General features: G+C 37.1%; 1 protein-coding gene across 7 annotated transcripts in view; it reads right to left on the bottom strand.

Annotated features, from left to right (window-relative positions):
• Positions 1–21,506, bottom strand: part of LOC129001206 (nuclear receptor coactivator 2) — a 277,483-nt gene that overhangs the window by 20,488 nt on the left and 235,489 nt on the right. For 5 of the 7 annotated variants that reach the window (XM_054428423.1, XM_054428422.1, XM_054428421.1 and 2 more), the window contains exons 2-6: positions 15,633–15,737; positions 6,430–6,652; positions 3,039–3,161; positions 2,743–2,888; positions 897–1,062 (exon numbers count right to left, since the gene is read on the bottom strand). In XM_054428423.1, coding sequence (XP_054284398.1) covers positions 897–1,062; positions 2,743–2,888; positions 3,039–3,161; positions 6,430–6,652; positions 15,633–15,703 — 729 coding nt within the window. In that variant the 5' untranslated portion in view covers positions 15,704–15,737. The remainder of the gene's footprint in view (positions 1–896; positions 1,063–2,742; positions 2,889–3,038; positions 3,162–6,429; positions 6,653–15,632; positions 15,738–21,506) is intronic. The other 2 variants (XM_054428419.1, XM_054428425.1) reach the window with 1 other exon arrangement.

Here is a 21,506-nt window from a genome sequence, read left to right as displayed (position 1 = left end):
TCCCTAGCTGTTGTTATGTTAAAACAACATGTTCTGTAATCCGAACTATTCAATAGTCCGAACTACCCCCGGTCCTAATTAGTTTGGATTAAAGAGGTTCTACTGTAGTCCTTCCTGAGCTATTGTATTGTTTAAGTTTTGTTCAGTTATTATAGATAAATTTTGTAAATTTATGTTTATATGTATATCACTGGTACAAACTATTAAATAATAGGTATAATTTTCAATTTAAGCTAGTAAATTACATAATGCAGCAATCAGGAAAATGTTATGCTACCCAATCGTCATCAAGTCAGGTGGCCTTATGAGAGGATACTCTAAAAAGTAATTTAAATCCGTCACACTAAATTAATTTGAAATTAGCTTGATTTGTGTGGAAGGTTGGGAGGATGTAACTTTATGTCAAAGGACTGTGGAGCTGTGCACACTATTGACCTCCTCAAGTAAAAGCCTGCTGTAGCTAAATTATCCAAATCATAGTTTTAACAAATTTTTGTTAGGAATGTAACTCTTGCTCAGTTGTCATAGTATAACATGCATAGTATGCGTATGATTATTCTCATGACTAACCTGAAACTACTTCAGAAGCAATTGGGGAAGGGGGGTGTTAGGGTAACTGACTTTTTTAGACGGTCGGTCATCGACAATAAAAATGAGATATATTACTTTGACTTAGGTTGAGGGCATTTTAAAATATTTTTATCCGTAAGTTTTACTAGTTTGTATTGTCTCCTGTGACTTTAGAAACACCCATGAGCATATCTCGCGGTCTTGGCGACACCAATAATCGTCTCCTGCATTCACGGTAACACTGGTGATCAGCCTTTTAGAGTTAACCGCCGCTTCGGATGACCAGACTTAAGATAATCTACGTTATAGATATTCTTGTAACTGACCTGCATGTTCTCGTATTTGCTAACTCTCTGCTGCTTCTCCTCCATGGTTTCTTGTTCGTCCGGAGGTTTGACTAGGAGGCGGCACGTGAAGGTTCTGTTCTTCTGTGCTTGGTCTACCCCGGGGAGCCAGCCGATGTTACTGACCGGCATCAGCACATGGTTGAACCTGCAAAACCCCACATCTATATATATCTGTTGGAAGCTAGAAAAATATAACTCAAATTTATGGCACTCTAGATTCAAATTCTGGTCAAATCACCCAAATCTACAGAAAGTATCTCTCAGATAGAAGTAGACACATACATGAAATAACTAAAGACTATAGAGGATAGATAACAAAGAGTCATTTCTCCAATGCTATAAAAAATTATATCTTTGTAGAGCTTTTTTCTTGAAGAATTTCATACTGGCAACAGATCTTTAATGTTGACTATTAAATTATAAACAGTTAAAATATCTAATCTTCAAAGAACATTAAACTGTTACTTGTAATATAATTTTTTAATCAAAGAAATTGTTGGTTTACTAAACCTACTTCTAAATTAAGAACCAATATAATGAACCGCAACTAAATTACATACAAAATAGTATGGCTTGACTGTTCAGAGTGTATTTTGTTTGGGATTTAAAAAAAAATAATTTGAGATGGTTAATAACTCTTCAGCGGCTGTTTGAAATTAACAAATTTAGCATTCCTCTTATGGCGGGCAAATCCAAGATGGCCGTTGGCTTCCATGGACTCCCTTGGAAAACAATTCAAAGCCACAAAGACAATTTCTAATTTATTTATTTATTCATTTATTGCTCTTGACAATTTTTACATTGTGTAGCATACTTATTTTAATATTTACATTGAAATAGGTTACATAGACATTTTTTTTACCAAATTACAATTTAAATAAAAGTTAACTTTTATCAAATATTTCAATAAATAAAAGAAACCCAGGAAAACTACAAAACATTGTACATGTATCAGGAAAGCCTTAACACATTTAACCCTTAACCCCTGGGGAATATAATACTGTGCCCTTAACTCCAACAGTGTGCAGTGTACTCATCAACCGAATAGAACGCCAACCTAATCCCACAGTTATTTTGGATATTTAAATTATAATCACTTAAGTGTTAAAAAAAATATTTTTGGATGATAACTATTAACTCTTCAGCGGCTAATTACAATTATCCAAGATGGCCGCTAGCCTCCAAAGACTCTTAAGTAAATCAATCCTGAATGGTGCTACTATGAGTTATAAACTCATATGGGGCAATTTACAAGGCGGTCTACAGGATCCAGGGGTCCCTCTTGGAAAATAGGACCTTAAAATGAGGCTATAATGCATTTTTGAATTTAATCACATTTTTGTTTCTATAAAAATGTTTAGCCTACATTATACAATAGCTAATTTTCTGCAACTCCCGTTTTCACTCTAGTGGCACCTATCATATGACTCATCTCAAGAGTTATCTGTCATACTGGTTAGTTTCAACAAGATTTTTATTTTCATTTTTATGATATAGCCTCTGGATCACTGATTTTTACAATAAAAGGTTTAAATTACCTGTATCCGTCAAGTGATACATGTTAATATTAACTGTTTCATGTTAATATTAACATGAAACAGCTATAGTCAACCAATTACCAGGATACTAGTGAACCAGGATACTATAGGCCACTATAGGGCCACTATTGGGGTGGCTATAGTGAACCAGGATCACTTGACGGATACAGGTAATTAAAATCTTTTATTGTAAGATTTTTATCATAAAAAGCTTGTATTTTTGGAAATTTGGTTCTGGATTGTGTGTGTTGAAGTGAACCTCTATTTAAACACTTGATTTAGCTTACCTGACATGGTCTCCATGGTGGATGAAATTATAAATACACTTTCCAAGAACTTCTTCTCTGCTATAATTAAGGAAATTGGTAACGTTGTCGGTGACAAACTCGACGTTGCCCTCCTTACTGACTACGAAAAGGAACCCCTCCAGTGCCTGAAACAACAATAAGTTAGAATACACAACTTTAAGCAATGTTTTCTGAGAGTTTTGAACAAAGTGGTAGTTTTAAACAAACAGAGATCAAGATGTTGTCAACCAAATTGTGTGGTACAGAGACTAAGATTCAGAGGGTTGGATGATTACCTCGAGTAGTAAGGGTCCGAATATCTCATGAGCTATGATGGTAGGCTTAGAGGAGGAGACCTCTCCTTGTTGAACTGCGGCATCACAATTGGCAGTTATTTCCTGCTGTTTGATGGATCTGATCTGAAATTTACACAGAATATTAAAAACTCTAACAATATAACTCTAATAAAAAAAAACATTAATTTATATTTTTACCCTGGATAATGCTATGTCAGCTTTATTCCTATACAGAGGAGGGAGGTTAGAGGAATAGTAAGAAAAAGAACAGTAGATGGTAACAAGGCCAGGGTTTGAACCATAACCTTACACAAATTAAAAAAATACTTACCATTGATCCGCCAACTCACATACTATCACATATTATTTGTTTGTTTGTTTGTGTTTGTGTGGTATTTGTTGTTGTTGAACAAGCAAAATAAACTGTATTATGATTGAAACATCGCCCTGAATAAAGTATGTTGCATATTTCTTCTAAATACAATTTCAGACCACTAAACCTCAAAAGCGTTCCATTTACAAATCTTTTAATAATATTTGAGTTTACTTAACTAAGCAAGGTTTGGACCATACGCTTACAACAAATTTTAAAACACCACTGGCATAGATAAATCCCAAAATAACTAAAATACTTCCACTGTGTTACCACAATTCTAAATTAACGAATTTTAAAGTTGGCTTGACATGTAAAGTTATTGAATACTTTGTTCCAATAAATAAAATGCAGAAATAACATGGAGTTAAAAAAACAACATAAAGCTTTCCTGTTTGTAAATGTTTGTTTGATCCCCTTACACAAAGTGGGTTTGATGTGTGATATCTATTGTCAAGAGCCCTGCATGTCAAGCACACTTGCTTATGATCCGATGTTGAAAACTGCTCTTTCCTTTGTACCATAACAAAAACCTGATCACTATTCCTGTCTGACATAAAGATTGTTTATTTTTTCTTTGGCTTTTGGCAATTTTATTACTATTCATATTTGTTGGTGTAAAATAAAACTATTTTTCAAAGTCCTAAACTGCAAATAATACAACATTTTTCAGACAGTTGTGGAGTTAGTTATATATTTGCTTTGCAGCTTGAATATAAATTTTTACTGAATATTTTTATTGAATATAAGTTTATTTTGGGAAATTTAGGCTAACGCAAAAGAAATTTAGAAAGGACTGCCTATACAGTATTGTATTAGCAAAGCAATACAATGTATTGGGCCAAGATCAGTTATAACAATTATATTTTAAGACAGGCCTGCAATTTCTTTGGCTAATCACAGTGAATTGACAAAACAAAACATTTAAAAAAGTCGGACCAAATTTAAAAACATCAATATTTCAAAATCAGTTTTTTTTATTTGAAAACCAATTTACTTTCACGTCATACTTCAGCAAAAACAGACGTTTTTATACTTTTGCACATCTAAAGTAGTTTTTTTACTCCCCAGGGAGTAAAAGTCAGCTGCTGTAAACTCAGATTACAATTTAGTTCTTTACACAGGCAAAGAGTGACTTTTCTACCCGAGCTCGAACTCGATATTGCCTAACCCTCAACTTCGCCTTGGTCTGAAACTTAGGCTCTAGACGAAATTAGTACCTAGTGATAAAATATACTATTGCAGGATAGTTTTGACTGTATAAAGGTTTTACCATTTATATTACTAATACAAAAATAAAGTAAAGAGTAAACACAACATTAGTGGGGTGAAGGGGGCCTAATGGGGTCCTGATTGACATGGAGGATGGAGTGACTAATGTACACATGTGATGGACAAGTAACAGTTGTGTGTAGCAGACTGCCCCCCCCCCCCCAACCTCCTTCACCTTCATCTTCACCAGCCAAATGTTTCCCCTCAACTGTTGCATCTGCCCCTGAGTGTCAAGTATGTAACATCTTAGGATGAAACATCCCTTGGCAAACATTTATAAAGTAATGCGATACAAAACACAAAGTCTACATTGTTGAATTGATCAGCAAGGAGCAATAAACAAAAATCACAACACCTCAAAGGAGCTTAGATAGCAAATAGCCTTGAAAGGGAAAATCTACCTCATTTCATCCTTCATACCTCCTATGTTAATTCAAATCAAAAATCAAATCAAATCAAATCAAATCAAATCAAACTTTATTGTCACAAAACGTTTATACATAGCTTAGCTACAAAACAGGTGACATTGTCAAAATTATAATAAATACATTGTTGATCATCTTACATTCTATAGTTAAAAAATTAAATACAATAAAAATAAAAATACTGACTTTGATTTAAAAATAGTTTACAACAAATACTCACTAATATGGTAGTAGTTTTTTTCTATTAAAAATTTTGATAGATTCTTTTTAAATGACATTGTATTGGCTATATTTTTTAAACCTAGTGGTAACTTATTGTACAGTTTTTTCCCCATGTATGTTGGTGTCTTTTCAATGAGACGCAGACGATGGATCGGTAATTGAAAATTATTTTTAAACCTTGTGTTGTATCTATGGTCAAAATTATCATTTAATAAATTTTCATAGTTTGATTGTACCATTACTAAGGTTTTGAATATGTATAAATTTGGAACAGTTAAGAAAACATTAATTAATTAAAGAAAACATTAACTTATTTAACCTATGGAGTATCACTTGTATCCTGATAATATTCTATTACCCTCTAAAAGAATAAAAGTACACCATAAGATTAATTGTAAACCAGACATGAATTAGCGACATCCCGAGTTAGCCAATTAGATTCACAACATGTTAGTCATATTTGTTGCCTAACATGAATTAGTCACTTCCTGAACTAACTCCTGACTCTCAAGCTGTGTTAGTGATTTACGAGGTTCCCTTGTAGGACATGAGTTAGCAATTTCCCAGGTAAGCCAGTTCTAATGCCTATTGCCTGACATGAGTTCAAACCATCCTGAGTTAGCCAGTTATATCGCTCGACGACACTGACTCCACTGGTCACCACGAGTTAGCAACTTCCTGGCTTTGCCAATTCCATTGGTAAAATGGCTTTACAACTTTCTAGATTAGTTCTTTCTATCGACTGAAATTGTTTAGTAGCTTCTCGTTTGAATCAGTTTTATTGTTGAACTAGAAAAAATAATGTCTGAAGTAAGTTTGTCATTACAAAGCTTCCAGGTATGCCATTTTCATTGCTTGACTAGAAAAACTTATTCCTGGCAAGCCCATCATTAAAGAACTACCTTCAGATATGCCATTCATACCGGCCCAAATTAAAGAAAGAAATATCCCAGATAACTCTGTTGTCTAACATGAGCAACTTTCTGCGTTATTTAGTTCTGTTGGCAAGCTAGGTCTGTTAGCCGACATGAGTTAGTTACTTCCCAGGCCATCCAGTTTATCGCCCGACTGAGTTAGCCATTCTGCTCTGTTGGCATACCTTGTTGATCGCTTCCTCGAGGATGTCGCATTTGGTCAATGGCCTACCTAGTTGTTGGCTGGGTGAGCCTACCTGGTTCACTGTTTCCTGGAGGATGGCACACTTGTCGGGTTTGACAGACAGTGAGCTCATCTCCGTGAAGCTGGCGGAAATCAGCTCAGCCAGCTCTTCAATGTGGATGTTCTCCTGCTCTCGCCGCCGCTTCTCATTAAGGCACTTGTTGCTGTAACAGACCACAACACTGGATAAGAAATGTGGATTAGGGCTGAATAAAAAATATAGGTAAGTAGAGGAGTGTAGCAGGGTGGTTGGATTTGTTGGTGGTCACAGGGTGGTTGGATTTGTTGGTGGTCAGAGTGCTCGCACAATCAAAAGGTCACTGGTTTGACTCTGACAAAAGACAGTAGCTTTTACATGGTCCTGAACAGTTGATCTTCTACACAGATCATCTAACTTCATCCTACACTAATTCCAGCTGAAAATGTGTGGTTTGCAGGGCTTGTTGTCTCAAAAGTAATGGTTGAAAAAATATATAAATATTTCAAGTTCATCCAAATATGTAACAATATTTCTACTGGTTACCTACCCAGCTACCCTTCTGAGATTATTCATTTTCAAATTTATAAGTGTACTTATTTTCTCTGAAATTTTCTATATGGCTTTAAGGGGATACGCCACTATCTGTAGGCCATATTTTAATTTTTTTTTACATTTTCCAAAAGTTGCATTTTCAGATAGGTCATTTAAATGTGAACATTTAGCTAAAATTGTTTGCCAATCTGACAACTCCTTCTAGTATAAAAAAAAATAAAATATAAACCGCCGCAACCAGCAATTTAACAAAATTTTGAACTATTTTTTTTTGTTCCTGATATGTACACTTTTAATTGTGTATCATAATTATGTATTATGAAGGTATAAAATAGGGTACATTTATTTAAAACAAAATAAGTACTTTGCTATTTTTATATATAATATAAAATGATAAATTAGTGTAGTTATGGGAATTTTTCTCCTGCCAACCACCTGTTACATCACCTGCGATTATCTCAATACCGTGTTTTTTAGGTTATTATTGTACAAAAGTTTGAATAACTCCGTTAGTACTATACTTATAGTATTCAAATTTTCACCAGACCTTCTTTATATAGTAATAAAGGATTGTGTGTATAGTAAGCCCTATAGCATTACATTTACTAAAAATATTTATGTTTACGCAAAAATTTTAAATATTTTTTTCAGCTTTTTTATATTTTGAATAAAAGGTGTCCTAAAAATTTTGTTTTTTTAGTTACCATAACGATTATACACAGAATTACTCATTATTTCATCCTGAATCAGGAAATAAATAGAATATGTCATTCCGATCAGTAGTTGAAAAGTTATTCTCAATAACGACTTCTTAAAAATTTTGGTAAAAATAACTAAAAACGCATATAAATTTAGTAAATAAGTTATAAATTCAATATTTTTGTACCTAAATCTTCTAACTAAGTCTAGTATAAACAAAATATACTAACTAGGTTGACAAAAATAAAATAATAAAAAAAAAGTTGGAGATAGTGGCGTATCCCCTTAAGCCTTATACAAAATAAATTTACAATCAAAATTTGTACAAACAATATTTCATAAGTATACATCATCTAGCAGAGCACTAAGTTTCTAAAAGAACAGTGTTGTCCAACAGTGGAGTGTCAAATAGAGGGAGGGGTAGGGACATGGGTTGATTTATGACATATAAAAGTTCAAGCTTTTAGGAGCCATAAATCAATCAGAGGTAGAAACCTTCACAAAACTAACTCCACTCCACATGTCTTCAGAAACACTAACAAACTCATACCTTTCAATGGTATATGTAGTAATCAGAAAAACCACATTAGCTAAGTAGAATGTTTAAATTAACATCAATCCATCTATTCTCCGTCTATTTCTGTTTTAGATTTGGTTACTAGCTGTTATCTTTTGTGGAAAACCATGTATTTTAAAATACTAGAGTTAGACTGAAGTTGGCTTAAAAACAGCACAAATATTGCAAATCAAATATAAATTTAGGAAAACTCTTAGATGTTTAGATGTTTGTATCATTGCATTAAACAAAAGAGTACGATATGAAAAAAAAAAACTTTAGTAGAAATGCTACATAGGCCTAAGTAGAAAGTTATCAGCATATTTATATTACTTTAAGTATTTTATTGTGTGCCTCAGCAATTGGCAATATTGGCATTTGTGTCATTTACTTGTCTTATAAACCCTTGAACGTACAGTTTGTAATAAAATTACAACAAACTATGGAATTACCTACAAATTCATTCATAAAACTGTCATGCACCCAGACTGTTACAATCATGTACAAAAACTGTATTCAGATGGGTTTGTACTGTGTAATACAAGTTGTTTTGTGTTACTTAGCAATAAATCAGACCACTGCCACTGGTCAAATTTAGTAGGTCATTATGCAATCTGTTGATTCACCGATGTGGCTTTGTAGGCCATAGTAGTACACTGGCAAGTGGCAACAGTCAACAATTGTCCCGAGTAGTACTGTACTGTGTCTCGGTGGAGACATCGCCTATTATGTTGCAAATAGAGACTACATGTTTCCACATTGTTTTCACCCATATGTCTTCACATCAGAATATATGTCCAATGGCCATGATTTAGCAACAGAACCATGTTCAAGAAAATGGATAACATTGCTGCTTACTTCTAATTGCACAGAGAGAAGAAAAGTGGTTTGGTAGTGCTTGCCTGACAAAGGTTGGCTGCTTTGATGCTAACAAAGTCAGTAGCTTTTTCATGGTCCTGACAAAAGACAGACTATATTCCGGTGAAAACAACTATTTTTCACCGAATCAAATTTTTACTCCGATATTAAACAAGTGAAATTGCACTGAAACAAAAACGATTGGCAAGTATACATTACTAAGAGAATCGATAAATTTTAAAGGTAAAGTGAAGACCAGTTCTGTGCCAAGATTCCCTTCTATTTCCACAGAAGGGCGGTGGCGATGCACAACAAAGGCTGTTGCGGCAGGGCAGGAGACGTAACTGACCTGTCCAACGTTTTGGCCATTTTATTGCGGCCAGGTATTTGGCAGCGTCGCCAACTTTATACCACTATTTTTACCCGACAAAGAAAGAAGGAAACGAGCGTCTGCTTCGGTAAAAATACAGCGATGGAGACAAGAGCGGGTATATATAGAAGGATGGATGCATCTGCAATGTGCGATTCACCGAGGAACTGTCGTACAAAGCAATATCAGGGGTATATATTTTGACACAATTAATGATATAGATCAAGTATAAATATTTAAAGGTGACAGCAATAATAGATACGATCCTGATCGCAGTCAATCGAAGCCGACTTTTTTTAACAGATCCAAGTGATAGGGCGGTTTTTATCATTAAAAGAGTTTGAATTCACAAGTTTTGACATTGCAAATCAAAATATATTGTTTCAAGGAAATGTGTTATATTATTACTATAATTTGAGATGTCCCCTAAACTGCCTCTTCACACAATGGTGCACCGTCAATTATGTGACTATATGATTCTAATATAGGCAACCAGTTCAGGGGCAATACCACATCTTATGATGTCGAAATTATATGATTCTGTTCATACAAGTAAGTTAGTGGATCAGGATTTTAACTTCATCCCTTCGTAAGTTTTATTTAAATAGTTCAACTTTGCAGCCGCGGGCTGGTCAACTAGTCGCATTAAGCTGCCACACGGGAGCACTAAGTGATAATATGTCCACTGTAAAGAGACAAGTTCCCATGTATCTCAGGTAGCAAGTCACTTTTCCACAAAAGGCAACTCCTTGGCAAGACTGGCGCCTGGGCAGTTCAAATGACATGAACGAACATCACCCAACACACACGTGCACTAACAGTAGCTATTAGTTGCATGGCGTTCTTACCTAAAACCCTAGAGGTCAAGGTGATTTTATCGTATGAGAAAGCTAAGCGAAAAAAGTTATTTTTTTCGTTGTACAAGTATAAATTGTTTACGTAACAAAATTATCTTTCACGTGTTCTATACACGGCCATTATATTGGAAAACAGTTTATTTCCAAATAGAAGGGGGTTTTGAGCCACCAACGATCACCTCATTTGCTTTTACTGTAACACTACGATCCATTGGGTTAACATTAATAAAAATCACTTTATTTAAACGTGTTTGTATTACATCACAGAGGGATAAACAATAAAATTCTTCTTCTCAGAGATTACGCACAGCTGATAAGAGTGAGTCAGTCATGTAAATGTAAACGTCCAATTCACTGTAAAACACGGATGTGACACTTTCACTTGCGCCTGTTAACAAAAGTTGACACTTTCCTCTTTTGACATAATGATTTGGTAATATTTTGCGTCAATTTGCGTAACAAAGGGTAAAATTCGTTCCATTCTGAAATAATTAGTCTTGCTGAATACATTGGGCATTCAATAAAACATAGGACTAATTTTCACATTAATATTATTTTAAGAATAAATCAAAATTATGTATTGGTCTGCTGCTATCCGTAAATTTGTACAGTAGTGTGCAACCAATCTAAGTATTTTGTCTTGTAGACGTTTACTTGCCTTCGACCGGCTGGTTAGGTCTATCATATCGGGGACAAACCTAAATATCACAATGTCTTACAGATTATACAAACTACTTTGTAATTCCTTAATTAGGTCCTTGTAATTAAACTATCCACACACACACACACACACACACACCTAAATGTGTTTTCCTATTTTCCAGCGTAAAAAAATGCTTAAAAATATGTAACGTTAATTTAACAAATAAATGGATCAGCGATAAGAGTATGTAGAGCGTACTTACTTCATAGTGGCGGCTGCGGCCTACACCTACTGTCCCAGTATCGCAGTATGCGAGATACTGCCCAGTATGCACTCAGCAGTATGCCGCAGCAAGCCTTGAGCCGTATAAACAAAACTTGCCGCATCAGCTACTGCCGAGTGCTGAATGCTGAGCCGCTATTGGCTGAGCTATGATGCAACAACGCGTCACCAAGTGACTTACTATGGTCACTACATTTGGATTATTGTTACATACAGGTTTGGATAGAGGATAGTGACAGGTTCGTGTGTATTATGCCATCAGCACCGCAAAGTAGGAATAAATGTTGTGTAGAACGATAGAGTGCGAATGTGACCGAGTGACTTAAAAGATGTATAAAGAAGATCAATGGGGAATTAAAGGAGAATAAAAACGAAGAAGGAAACTGTGGTACAAAAATATAAAACCAGTCTGGTTGGATATCAAACATCTTCCTGAACTTTATATAATCAAACAAAACCCCATTTACCCGTTGTAGCCTACTACAAATTGTGTTTGAATGTTGATTTAAACACATCATATGCCCGTTGGCATATTAAAATAGCATTTCATGAATGTCACTTTAACAATAACAATACATTTAGTCCAAACAGTACCATTAATGCACATTTGTATGATTCAAAGAGAGTTGGAATTATCTATGCTTTGGAGTTTTTGAATTTACTCAAATGACCCTAGCAATTTACAAGAACATAAAATATTATGATTTACAAATAAAACGTTAAAAATATCCGAAATACAATCGATTAAAATTTTGTCCGTGGATAATGCGAATAAAGATTAATTGTTGTGTGCGGAAATAAATCAGGCTTGAAAACAAGTTAAATTGAGTACAGTATATTTAACATAAGTAACATTTGCCCGAGAAAAAAAAACTGAACGACTATAATATAATTACCTAACTAAAAATTGTGTGAAAACTATAAAAAAAAAAAAAAAACAAATAATGAAAAGTTTCAGTTACAGTAATAATAATTGGTAAAAACTTAACAGACGAGAGGAACAAGGGACCGACGAAGCGGACAAGGCAAGGCGCAGGGCTACCAACTGTGCAATGACGTCGCATCACTATTGCCAACTGTAGAAGTGCTAAAAAAGCAAATTTCCCTTCTCGTCTGCACTTGCCCAGTGGTAAATGTCTTAACGTATCTAATTTCATATGATCGAAATAAATTGTTTTATTTTATGATGGAATCACCAACTTTTTAATTCCCTAATTAACTAAATTGTGAGTTAGCAATCCTCCTCAGTACGGAGAATATGTTTAACGTTAGTACACTGTATTAGTTTCAAGAAACAATAGAGGTATCTAGACTAATGTAAACGCTGTTTCTGGTAAAAGTATAAAAATGTGCATACAAATTCACACTCAGTTCACGAATGGACTAAGCTAATATCAATCATACAGGTCAAGAAATAAAATGACTGCCCCATTAAAATAACAATTACAGAGAAGTGATAACATTCATTGTCCAACTGTGATAACATTAACGACACAAACATTGGGTCGACACGAACACATGGCACGCTATTATACGTTTATATTCCGAGAAATAACAAACAGTCGGAATATGTAATTGTAGCACAACAGAGCAAGGGAATATAGTACAGTATTGCTGATGGAAATGCCACACGTTTGGAAAATAGTCAGTTACGGATTATGAACGTATGCTAACAGTTCGTATTGAAAACTTTGTAAGCAAATATGTTACGATTAGTGCCATGTTCCAAGCACACCTTTATTATTTTATTTACATTGTTAAAAATTCTATTAAACCTCTATAGGTTTACTATCGTTTGCCTAATTGTTATTTATTGACATTTCCAAGTTATCCTTTGATATCATAATTGCAATACATGTTAGTATAGTTTGGTTTTGCCTAATTGTTCAATCTTTATCTTACACACATCTTGACCTTTAGTTATTGCTCGCTCTGTTATTGTTCTTTTACATATGTGAAGCATTGCATATATAGAACAGTTTCTTTGTGCATTTATAATATAAAAAATGATCCGTTTGTCAGTCCATCCATCACACGATCACTGGAACGAACAAGCTGAACTTTGGATCAAAATAATCTACAAACCCACTACTGCAAGCCAATCGTATTCCCGATTCGCTGTCAACCAATCGCTGTCAACTGTTGTCTTTATTCCTCATCAAAGAATTTATTTTCAAAATATTTTTAAATAGATTTCTTAAAATTACATGAGTGAAATTTTCTCCTACAAGTATTGATTGCTTATTTACAAACATGATGGGATAGGATGTTGAAATAACATTGAAAGTAAAATTATGACCAATAATTAACTGATTGATGATTATGGCATTTATAGTGTCGCAACTGAATGTAAAAAATCCGCATTGTTGACGTTTCGTAGTAAAACCCCTTAAGACGGTCATTTTGTGGAGAGAAGTAAAAACAGAAACGTAGATATTGTAATTGATAAGTCTCCGAAGCGAGGCAAAATTGAATAGGATTTGTAATAGCCTAATGGCTCATTAGGGTACGAAGCGACAAAGCGAAGATAAACTACTTTCATTTGACAGCTGATTCTTTTGCGAGATGCGGTACAAACCTTGCATACAGCTGAGTGTAACACTTGTTGTAACACTGAGGATACTCATTGTTGTTGCAGTACCACATGTTGCACTGTACACTGCACCACTACAGCACTACCACTACACTACACACTTCCACCACTACTGCGACCCGAGCAGATGCGCGCCCCGGGTGAGACTAAACCGAACCGAAGACCTTTTTCTACCTGCTGCTGAAAGGGTGGCTTCCCTTAGACAATACCGTTACCAATCCTCCCCCGCCGTCGGCCCTAGGTCCATACCCTCGGGTCCGAGGTTGTTGACTTCGTAGCGACTGTGACCAACATGTTTTGGGAACCCTGCAGAGCGAGAATCGCGACACATGCCCGCCATCAGCCGTCACACAGAAACAGATAACAAGTGTTTTTTACAACTTCGTAGAAAACTAGGGGAACTTTTACAGTTCTTAGGTACCGAGATTTGCAATTTCAATTTCAAGATAATTCTACGATTTTGAACTGTATAATCGGCAACATTATTGAGATCACATTCAAGACATTTCTATAAGTCTGAGCTATATAATCAAAACATATATTTAGCAATATACCCATAATCTCTTTCACTAATAAACTTTATTCGTGAGAAAAAGTTGAAAATTTTTCAGAATATGGTAAACTATACACCTCAGTTTGATATTGATTGAATCGCAGGATGCAGATGCTTCAATTCTGTCTTATATATATAACGAGTTAATATTTGAAAGATCAATCTCATAATTAATACGTAAACAATATAATTTTGAAACGTGTCAATTCCTTGTTTGGAACTGTGTTTATACCAAGATATGTGACCGACCGTATTGTTAGCCAGAACGAAACCAAAAGACAAACAAAAGTGAAGCGAAATTGGTCGACAAAGCCCGAGGGAAAGTTTTATAGAGCGGCGGCGGCCGAGGCGAGATTGGTGAGGCCCTACAGGCACAATAACACATAGCAGACCCAACCCAGGGGCCTATGTAGTGGAACGAGGGAAAATAGTGGCAAAAAGTGGGATTCTCATGAATATGCATGTGAGTAAATAGTGGACGATGAAACCTGTTAGCATTAATTACATTATTTTTAATTTGTTTCCAATTGGTTAATTGGTTCCAAGTTTTTTGTTTTTAAGAAAATCATGAGACATGAATGTGACATTGCATAAAATCGCCTTTTGGAACTTACGAGAAATTCTTGTAAAAATGACGATTGTGAATGCAAACAATGTGTAAGGATTATAAAACCCCTTGAATCATCTACCACCAAGATGCGCAGGTTAAATTAAATTAATGTAGACTTATTATGTAAACACTTTCCCAACAGTTACCTTCCTGAAGACAGAATAAAATTTGAGATTCGCAAAACGTAAACATCTTTATAAATTACCACTATCAAACCGTCCACGCCCTTGTCGTGTCAAAATTAACAAGCAAACTTTCATCATTGTGGGATTTAAATTTTAAATGGCCGCACACGATAGTGCGTAATGAGGACGCTGGCAACAATTAAAGTAATTTTTGTGCAGCCATTCATTAAACACCGTTATACAGGGCAATTGTAACGGAGCGCGAATTTCCCACAGTGTCCGCCTGACGCAACTAGTTTGTGGCGCGCTTGTCGAAGAGACAACTCGTACAAAACCACGGTAGAGGGTAGAAAATAAATACAGTCAAATGATACACCTGAGTTGTTATGAACATCTAGTGTAATGCAACGCTGGTGGGAAAATAAATACAGCGCTTTAGAAGACATACAGTTTGATTTAGACTCACATTTGCGACTGAGCCTTGGGTTCTTGTTTTTTCCTCTTCTTGTTGTTGACCCCCGCGGTCACTGAACTCATCTTAGTCCAATCTTGGAGGTCATGTGGGCCGAGCCTGAAACACAACATGCGAATAAATATAAAATAAGGAACACAAAATACAAAACTAAAATCAATTTTAAAATATACTTAAACCACATTACTACGCTAAAGATGAGAATGTGTTCAAAAGGTTCCAGAGATGAAGCTCTTAACACACAGTGTTGATGACACCAAGTCAAGAAGAGCCACACACTGCATGGTGTGTGAGACACTGATTAAATAGTGATTAGTGAGTCAAATGTCCACACTGCCGCACAGACTAGGAACCGTCGGATACTTTGAAAGTAGGCTACAATACAATGCAATGACTGAAATTGATGTTTTTACACATATACCACTAATTTTTTTTTACAAATTATCTGTTTCTTAGACAATTTAACATGTACATGGAATTAATTTACGTAGAGGTTTAACAGTCGACCAAGATATGTCTCAAATGAACAAAAACTATCCTCGTTTAATAAATACCGAATGTTGCTTATGTTCAAGTCAGTGACGTCATTCTACTATGTTGTTATTCAAGGCTTTGAAGGGAGACGATCACGACCAAACTCGCTTATGAAGCGATCTTCATAAACCCCTACCAACTATAATCTTTGATGTATACTATTTACATGAATTAGTACTTAAATTCAATTCTTCGACTAATAATGTTCTAAGTTATGTCCTTCTTGTAGAGAGGTTAATGTTAAAATCCAATCGCAAAACCTAAATCACAACAATCGGTAACGGTTAAATCGGCTAAAAGCAAAAGAAATAAGAATAAAATACAACTTTAAACAACATTAAGTCGAAAACTTTAAGACCAGCGTTTACAACATGGTATTGTGTACAATTTAGAATTATAGACCTTGCCTAAACTAGTCTGGCTTTGTGTATGGAAATCTGAATCTGAATCGTCCATCACCAATAAAGGCATTGAGACGAGCAGTGATCAAATAGCAACGGCGGGAGAGACACAGATTTGGCGGGTAATCAGATACAGTCTGGTGTGACTCAGGTGTTTGCTTCACAGCTGATTGACTCCTCGCGGCTCGCCAGCTGATTCAAGATGGTGGATGATGGGAGGAGGGAGAAGTATAAGATGGACTACGCACTGTGGAGTGTTACCATTGTCTATCGCGGCTGATTTCTCAGAGTTTTTGGGTACATAATTATTTTTATGAAAATACGTAGGCCTACATGTAGACAATGTTTACATGTGACGTGATGTGCATGTGAATGTGACGTGATGTTTTACTAAAGTCATGCACGGTAACTATAAACATATTTGCGTGAATCTAATTAGGGGCCTAAATCCATTGCGAAAACATTTTATAGATAAGATAACACATATAACTCTAATGGCAATATAAAACGATGAAATAAGTAGACCTTGGTAATATTACTGTATGAAAAATATAAAATAAAATAATTAAACTGTACATTTGTGTAGGGGGCTGTAGATGAAGGACGAAATAACCATTTATTACAATTCCAAATCGCCTTAACGGCTGGGTAGACTAAGGATCTGCTAGGACACATGTGTCCAGTTATTTCTACATCGTGCTGCGTGTGTGTGCGAACGTGTGAGTCCCGACCTGCCCCAAGCTAGCGACGCCGCCAGACACGGTCGATGTACAGTGTCGCGTCGAGATGCCGCCCTCCACTATCGACCCATCCCCACACGTCTACATAACTACACTCTACACGGCTACAGTAGTCGCTGGAACTATCGAATACTGAGAAACCGGGTACACGCCGCCCTCCACCATCGACCCATCCCCACACGTCTACATAACTACACTCTACACGGCTACAGTAGTCGCTGGAACTATCGAATACTGAGTAACCGGGTACACGCCGCCCTCCACCATCGACCCATCCCCACACGTCTACATAACTACACTCTACACGGCTACAGTAGTCGCTGGAACTATCGAATACTGAGAAACCGGGTACACGCCGCCTTCCACCATCGACCCATCCCCACACGTCTACATAACTACACTCTACACGGCTACAGTAGTCGCTGGAACTATCGAATACTGAGTAACCGGGTACACGCCGCCCTCCACCATCGACCCATCCCCACACGTCTACATAACTACACTCTACACGGCTACAGTAGTCGCTGGAACTATCGAATACTGAGAAACCGGGTACACCGGTACACGCCGTCCTCCACCATCGACCCATCCCCACACGTCTACATAACTACACTCTACACGGCTACAGTAGTCGCTGGAACTATCGAATACTGAGAAACCGGGTACACCGGTACACGCCGCCCTCCACTATCGACCCATCCCCACACGTCTACATAACTACACTCTACACGGCTACAGTAGTCGCTGGAACTATCGAATACTGAGAAACCGGGTACACGCCGCCCTCCACCATCGACCCATCCCCACACGTCTACATAACTACATCATACACGGCTACAGTAGTCGCTGGAACTATCGAATACTGAGAAACCGGGCACACCGGTATACGCCACCCTCCACTATCGACCCATCCCCACACATCTACATAACTACACTCTACACGGCTACAGTAGTCGCTGAAACTATCGAATACTGAGAAACCGGGCACACGCCGCCCTCCACTTTCGACTCATCCCCACACGTCTACATAACTACACTCTATACGGCTACAGTAGTCGCTGGAACTATCGAATACTGAGAAACCGGGTACACGCCGCCCTCCACCATCGACCCATCCCCACACGTCTACATAACTACACTCTACACGGCTACAGTAGTCGCTGGAACTATCGAATACTGAGAAACCGGGTACACGCCGCCCTCCACCATCGACCCATCCCCACACGTCTACATAACTACACTCTACACGGCTACAGTAGTCGCTGGAACTATCGAATACTGAGAAACCGGGTACACGCCGCCCTCCACCATCGACCCATCCCCACACGTCTACATAACTACACTCTACACGGCTACAGTAGTCGCTGGAACTATCGAATACTGAGAAACCGGGTACACGCCGCCCTCCACCATCGACCCATCCCCACACGTCTACATAAATACACTCTACACGGCTACAGTAGTCGCTGGAACTATCGAATACTGAGAAACCGGGTACCGCCATACTGGAGGATCTGACTATAGTCCTAACGTTTACAGTCGGCTACATACAGTAAGCCGGGTTACATAATCGAAAACGAAAGACCCGAATAGACGTCGCACTCCTATTGATGCACCCCCACACGCATATAAATTAGTGTAGTACCATTGACTATTGAGTCAAAGGTAGTAGGCCACATCACATAGTTTCGGCTCATGTATGTTCAAAGTATATTTCAGAATACCTTAGGGTTCAATGAGATCCTATTAATTTCTTTATCATTTTGTCATAACTGTGGTGCGATTTGTTTTGAAAGTCATTCGCGTCCCTTCATAATTTGGGAAATAAGTACTGTAACAAGTCAACGTCTGGATAGTTATCATCCTATAACTGTCTATTCGTCTGTAGCTCCCACCTCCCACTCATGTCTTATCACAGATAAGTCTAATGCGTGTGACCACTTGGTCCAGTTTCCTTAAAGTAAAACTACTGAACTACAGTACCTACTACAGTACAATGTTTTTTTGACTCCAATAAAAATCACAATGATGCAACATCCATTAAATCAAATATTGTATCTACCTGGGTTATTGCGAGCGCGAGCCTTATATTAGCCAATCATTCAAGCTCAATAATCTGCAACCTTCGTACACTAAATAATGCTGCATCTCGTAAAGTTTGTGCATGGTAAGCTTTGTGTGTATAGTAGGTCTATAATCACGACAAAGATGAATAACTTCAAACAATAACGATGGTGAATAACACTTGTAGTTAATTAGGGAGTTTATATGCGGACGAATATAACTTCACTACCACGATACTCAAATGCAATTTGCAACGCACTAAACGTATGAGCAGACGACGCTTTTACCCCTCCCCTCCCATCTTCACTTTTAAACATGTTACACCCTACATAATTACCTGTCAGTTAGCCTGCTGATGTTGACACTTGCATGCTAGCGTGATGTAAACATGTTTACTCTAATCATATACAGTTTTGTTAGGATATCCAGTTTACAGTCTTAGTTATCCAATAAGAATTTGAGTGTATGTCGTGTTTAGGAAAGTGTATTTTGGTCTAATTTAGCTCCGAAAATTAATTACGAGTACTCCTTTTGGTGAGTTATAAGTATCGAAGGAAAGTAAATAGTCGATGTACACTATCGGTGGTATCGCAGTTATGTTGAGTCAGAAAGATGTGATAGCTAAAATACGAATCTTATTGAATTGAGCTTAACTCGATCCGTGGGTTCTACTTCCATGGGACATATATAATCCTGGGGAATAAATAAATAACAAACGAGAACATTGACACTGATGCAACGCAAGCAGGCCTAACTGACCATATCGACCGCTGCAGTCTGCAGTGGCCCTAGTGTCTACGGTAGGTCCGCATTGGACAAACACGCACATAAGAGTTACGGCCAATAAAATATTGCGGCAACAATCAAACACTGAAACGAGCAACCGATTGCTGCAATGGCATCTTTTTGCGTGGTGTATTGGTTTATTTAGTAGAGATTTTAAAAGAAAATCGACGGTTATTCTGGCTCATTATTAGGGTACAGTTATCTATCCTTCCAATACTCCGGCATTACACGCTTAAAAAGGGTTGAATACCGGTATTTATAATTTTTCTTCAAATTAGAAATACACAGTAGACACCCTCTTATGCGGACTACTCGGGACCGAGGCCAGTCCGGATAACGGGTATTCCGGTTAAACCGACGTCCCCAAAAACTCGTTAAAACGGACCGTTAAAATGCATACTGCATACAGTATTTGACTTAAATTAGGAGAGCATTGATTTAGACAAGTGATCACTGGTCTCAAATCTTTCCCACGTGAACAGTCGTTTCAGTACCGCCCACACTTCTTGCCGATCTAGTCCGGTTAAACTGATGTCCGTATAAGAGGGAGTGAAGGAGTCCACTGGTCGTAAATTCGGGGGCCATATTTATATAATCTAACCAAACCAAACTTCAATATGCAGAATAGGGCCACGGGTGGCCGGTTTTCAGTTTCCCGGATAAGAGGGAGTCTACTGTAAGTATTATATGGTACCTGATACAATGAGTGATAGTTCTTATGAGGGTGGTTTATACTTATGAAACGAGCTTTATAGCACAAAGTTATCAGGAGAAGGAGTTGGAAGTGAAGCTAGATTCTCAGACCTTCTGATAGGTACAACGTCTAGACTAGTTTGATTGTTAAATACAAAAACATAACATTATAGTTATTTTGCTACAGATTTACCACATTGATGTCTACATCCATCTATATGACTCAGAATCAGTTTCTACTCAAAGAGAACTCGTTTTAATGAGCTTCATTAACATAGTATAATACTATTGAAGTTCTATTTTCTAATTCTACAGTATGATAGTATACAACTCCGCCGATTCCATCTTTGTTTGGCACACATTTACATCACATATAAGCATTATAAGTTTGCAATGCTACGGGGCAGACTCGTATATAGAGTAGTCCCCAGCCACCTCCAGACAGAAGTGCAACTGCACTAGAGATAACACTATCACAGCTGCACTACGCTCTTCGCTCGCCTGCAGCTGCATACTACCCTACATACTGCATACTGCACTCGACTTATCACACAAGTTTTAACATCACTTCAAGTGACACTGCCAGATAACTGAGAGTTTTATCTAGTTTGTGTAAACCTGTAATGCTGTATCCCCTTCATGCAACAAGA

The sequence above is a fragment of the Macrosteles quadrilineatus genome, unplaced genomic scaffold, assembly GCF_028750875.1.
Source record: "Macrosteles quadrilineatus isolate MER2022 unplaced genomic scaffold, UCM_ALF_1.0 Scaffold_8__2_contigs__length_117827958, whole genome shotgun sequence".
Taxonomy (NCBI): domain Eukaryota; kingdom Metazoa; phylum Arthropoda; class Insecta; order Hemiptera; family Cicadellidae; genus Macrosteles; species Macrosteles quadrilineatus.
The sequence above is the reverse complement of the archived record's forward strand: the minus strand, read 5'-3'. Positions and strand labels throughout refer to the sequence as shown.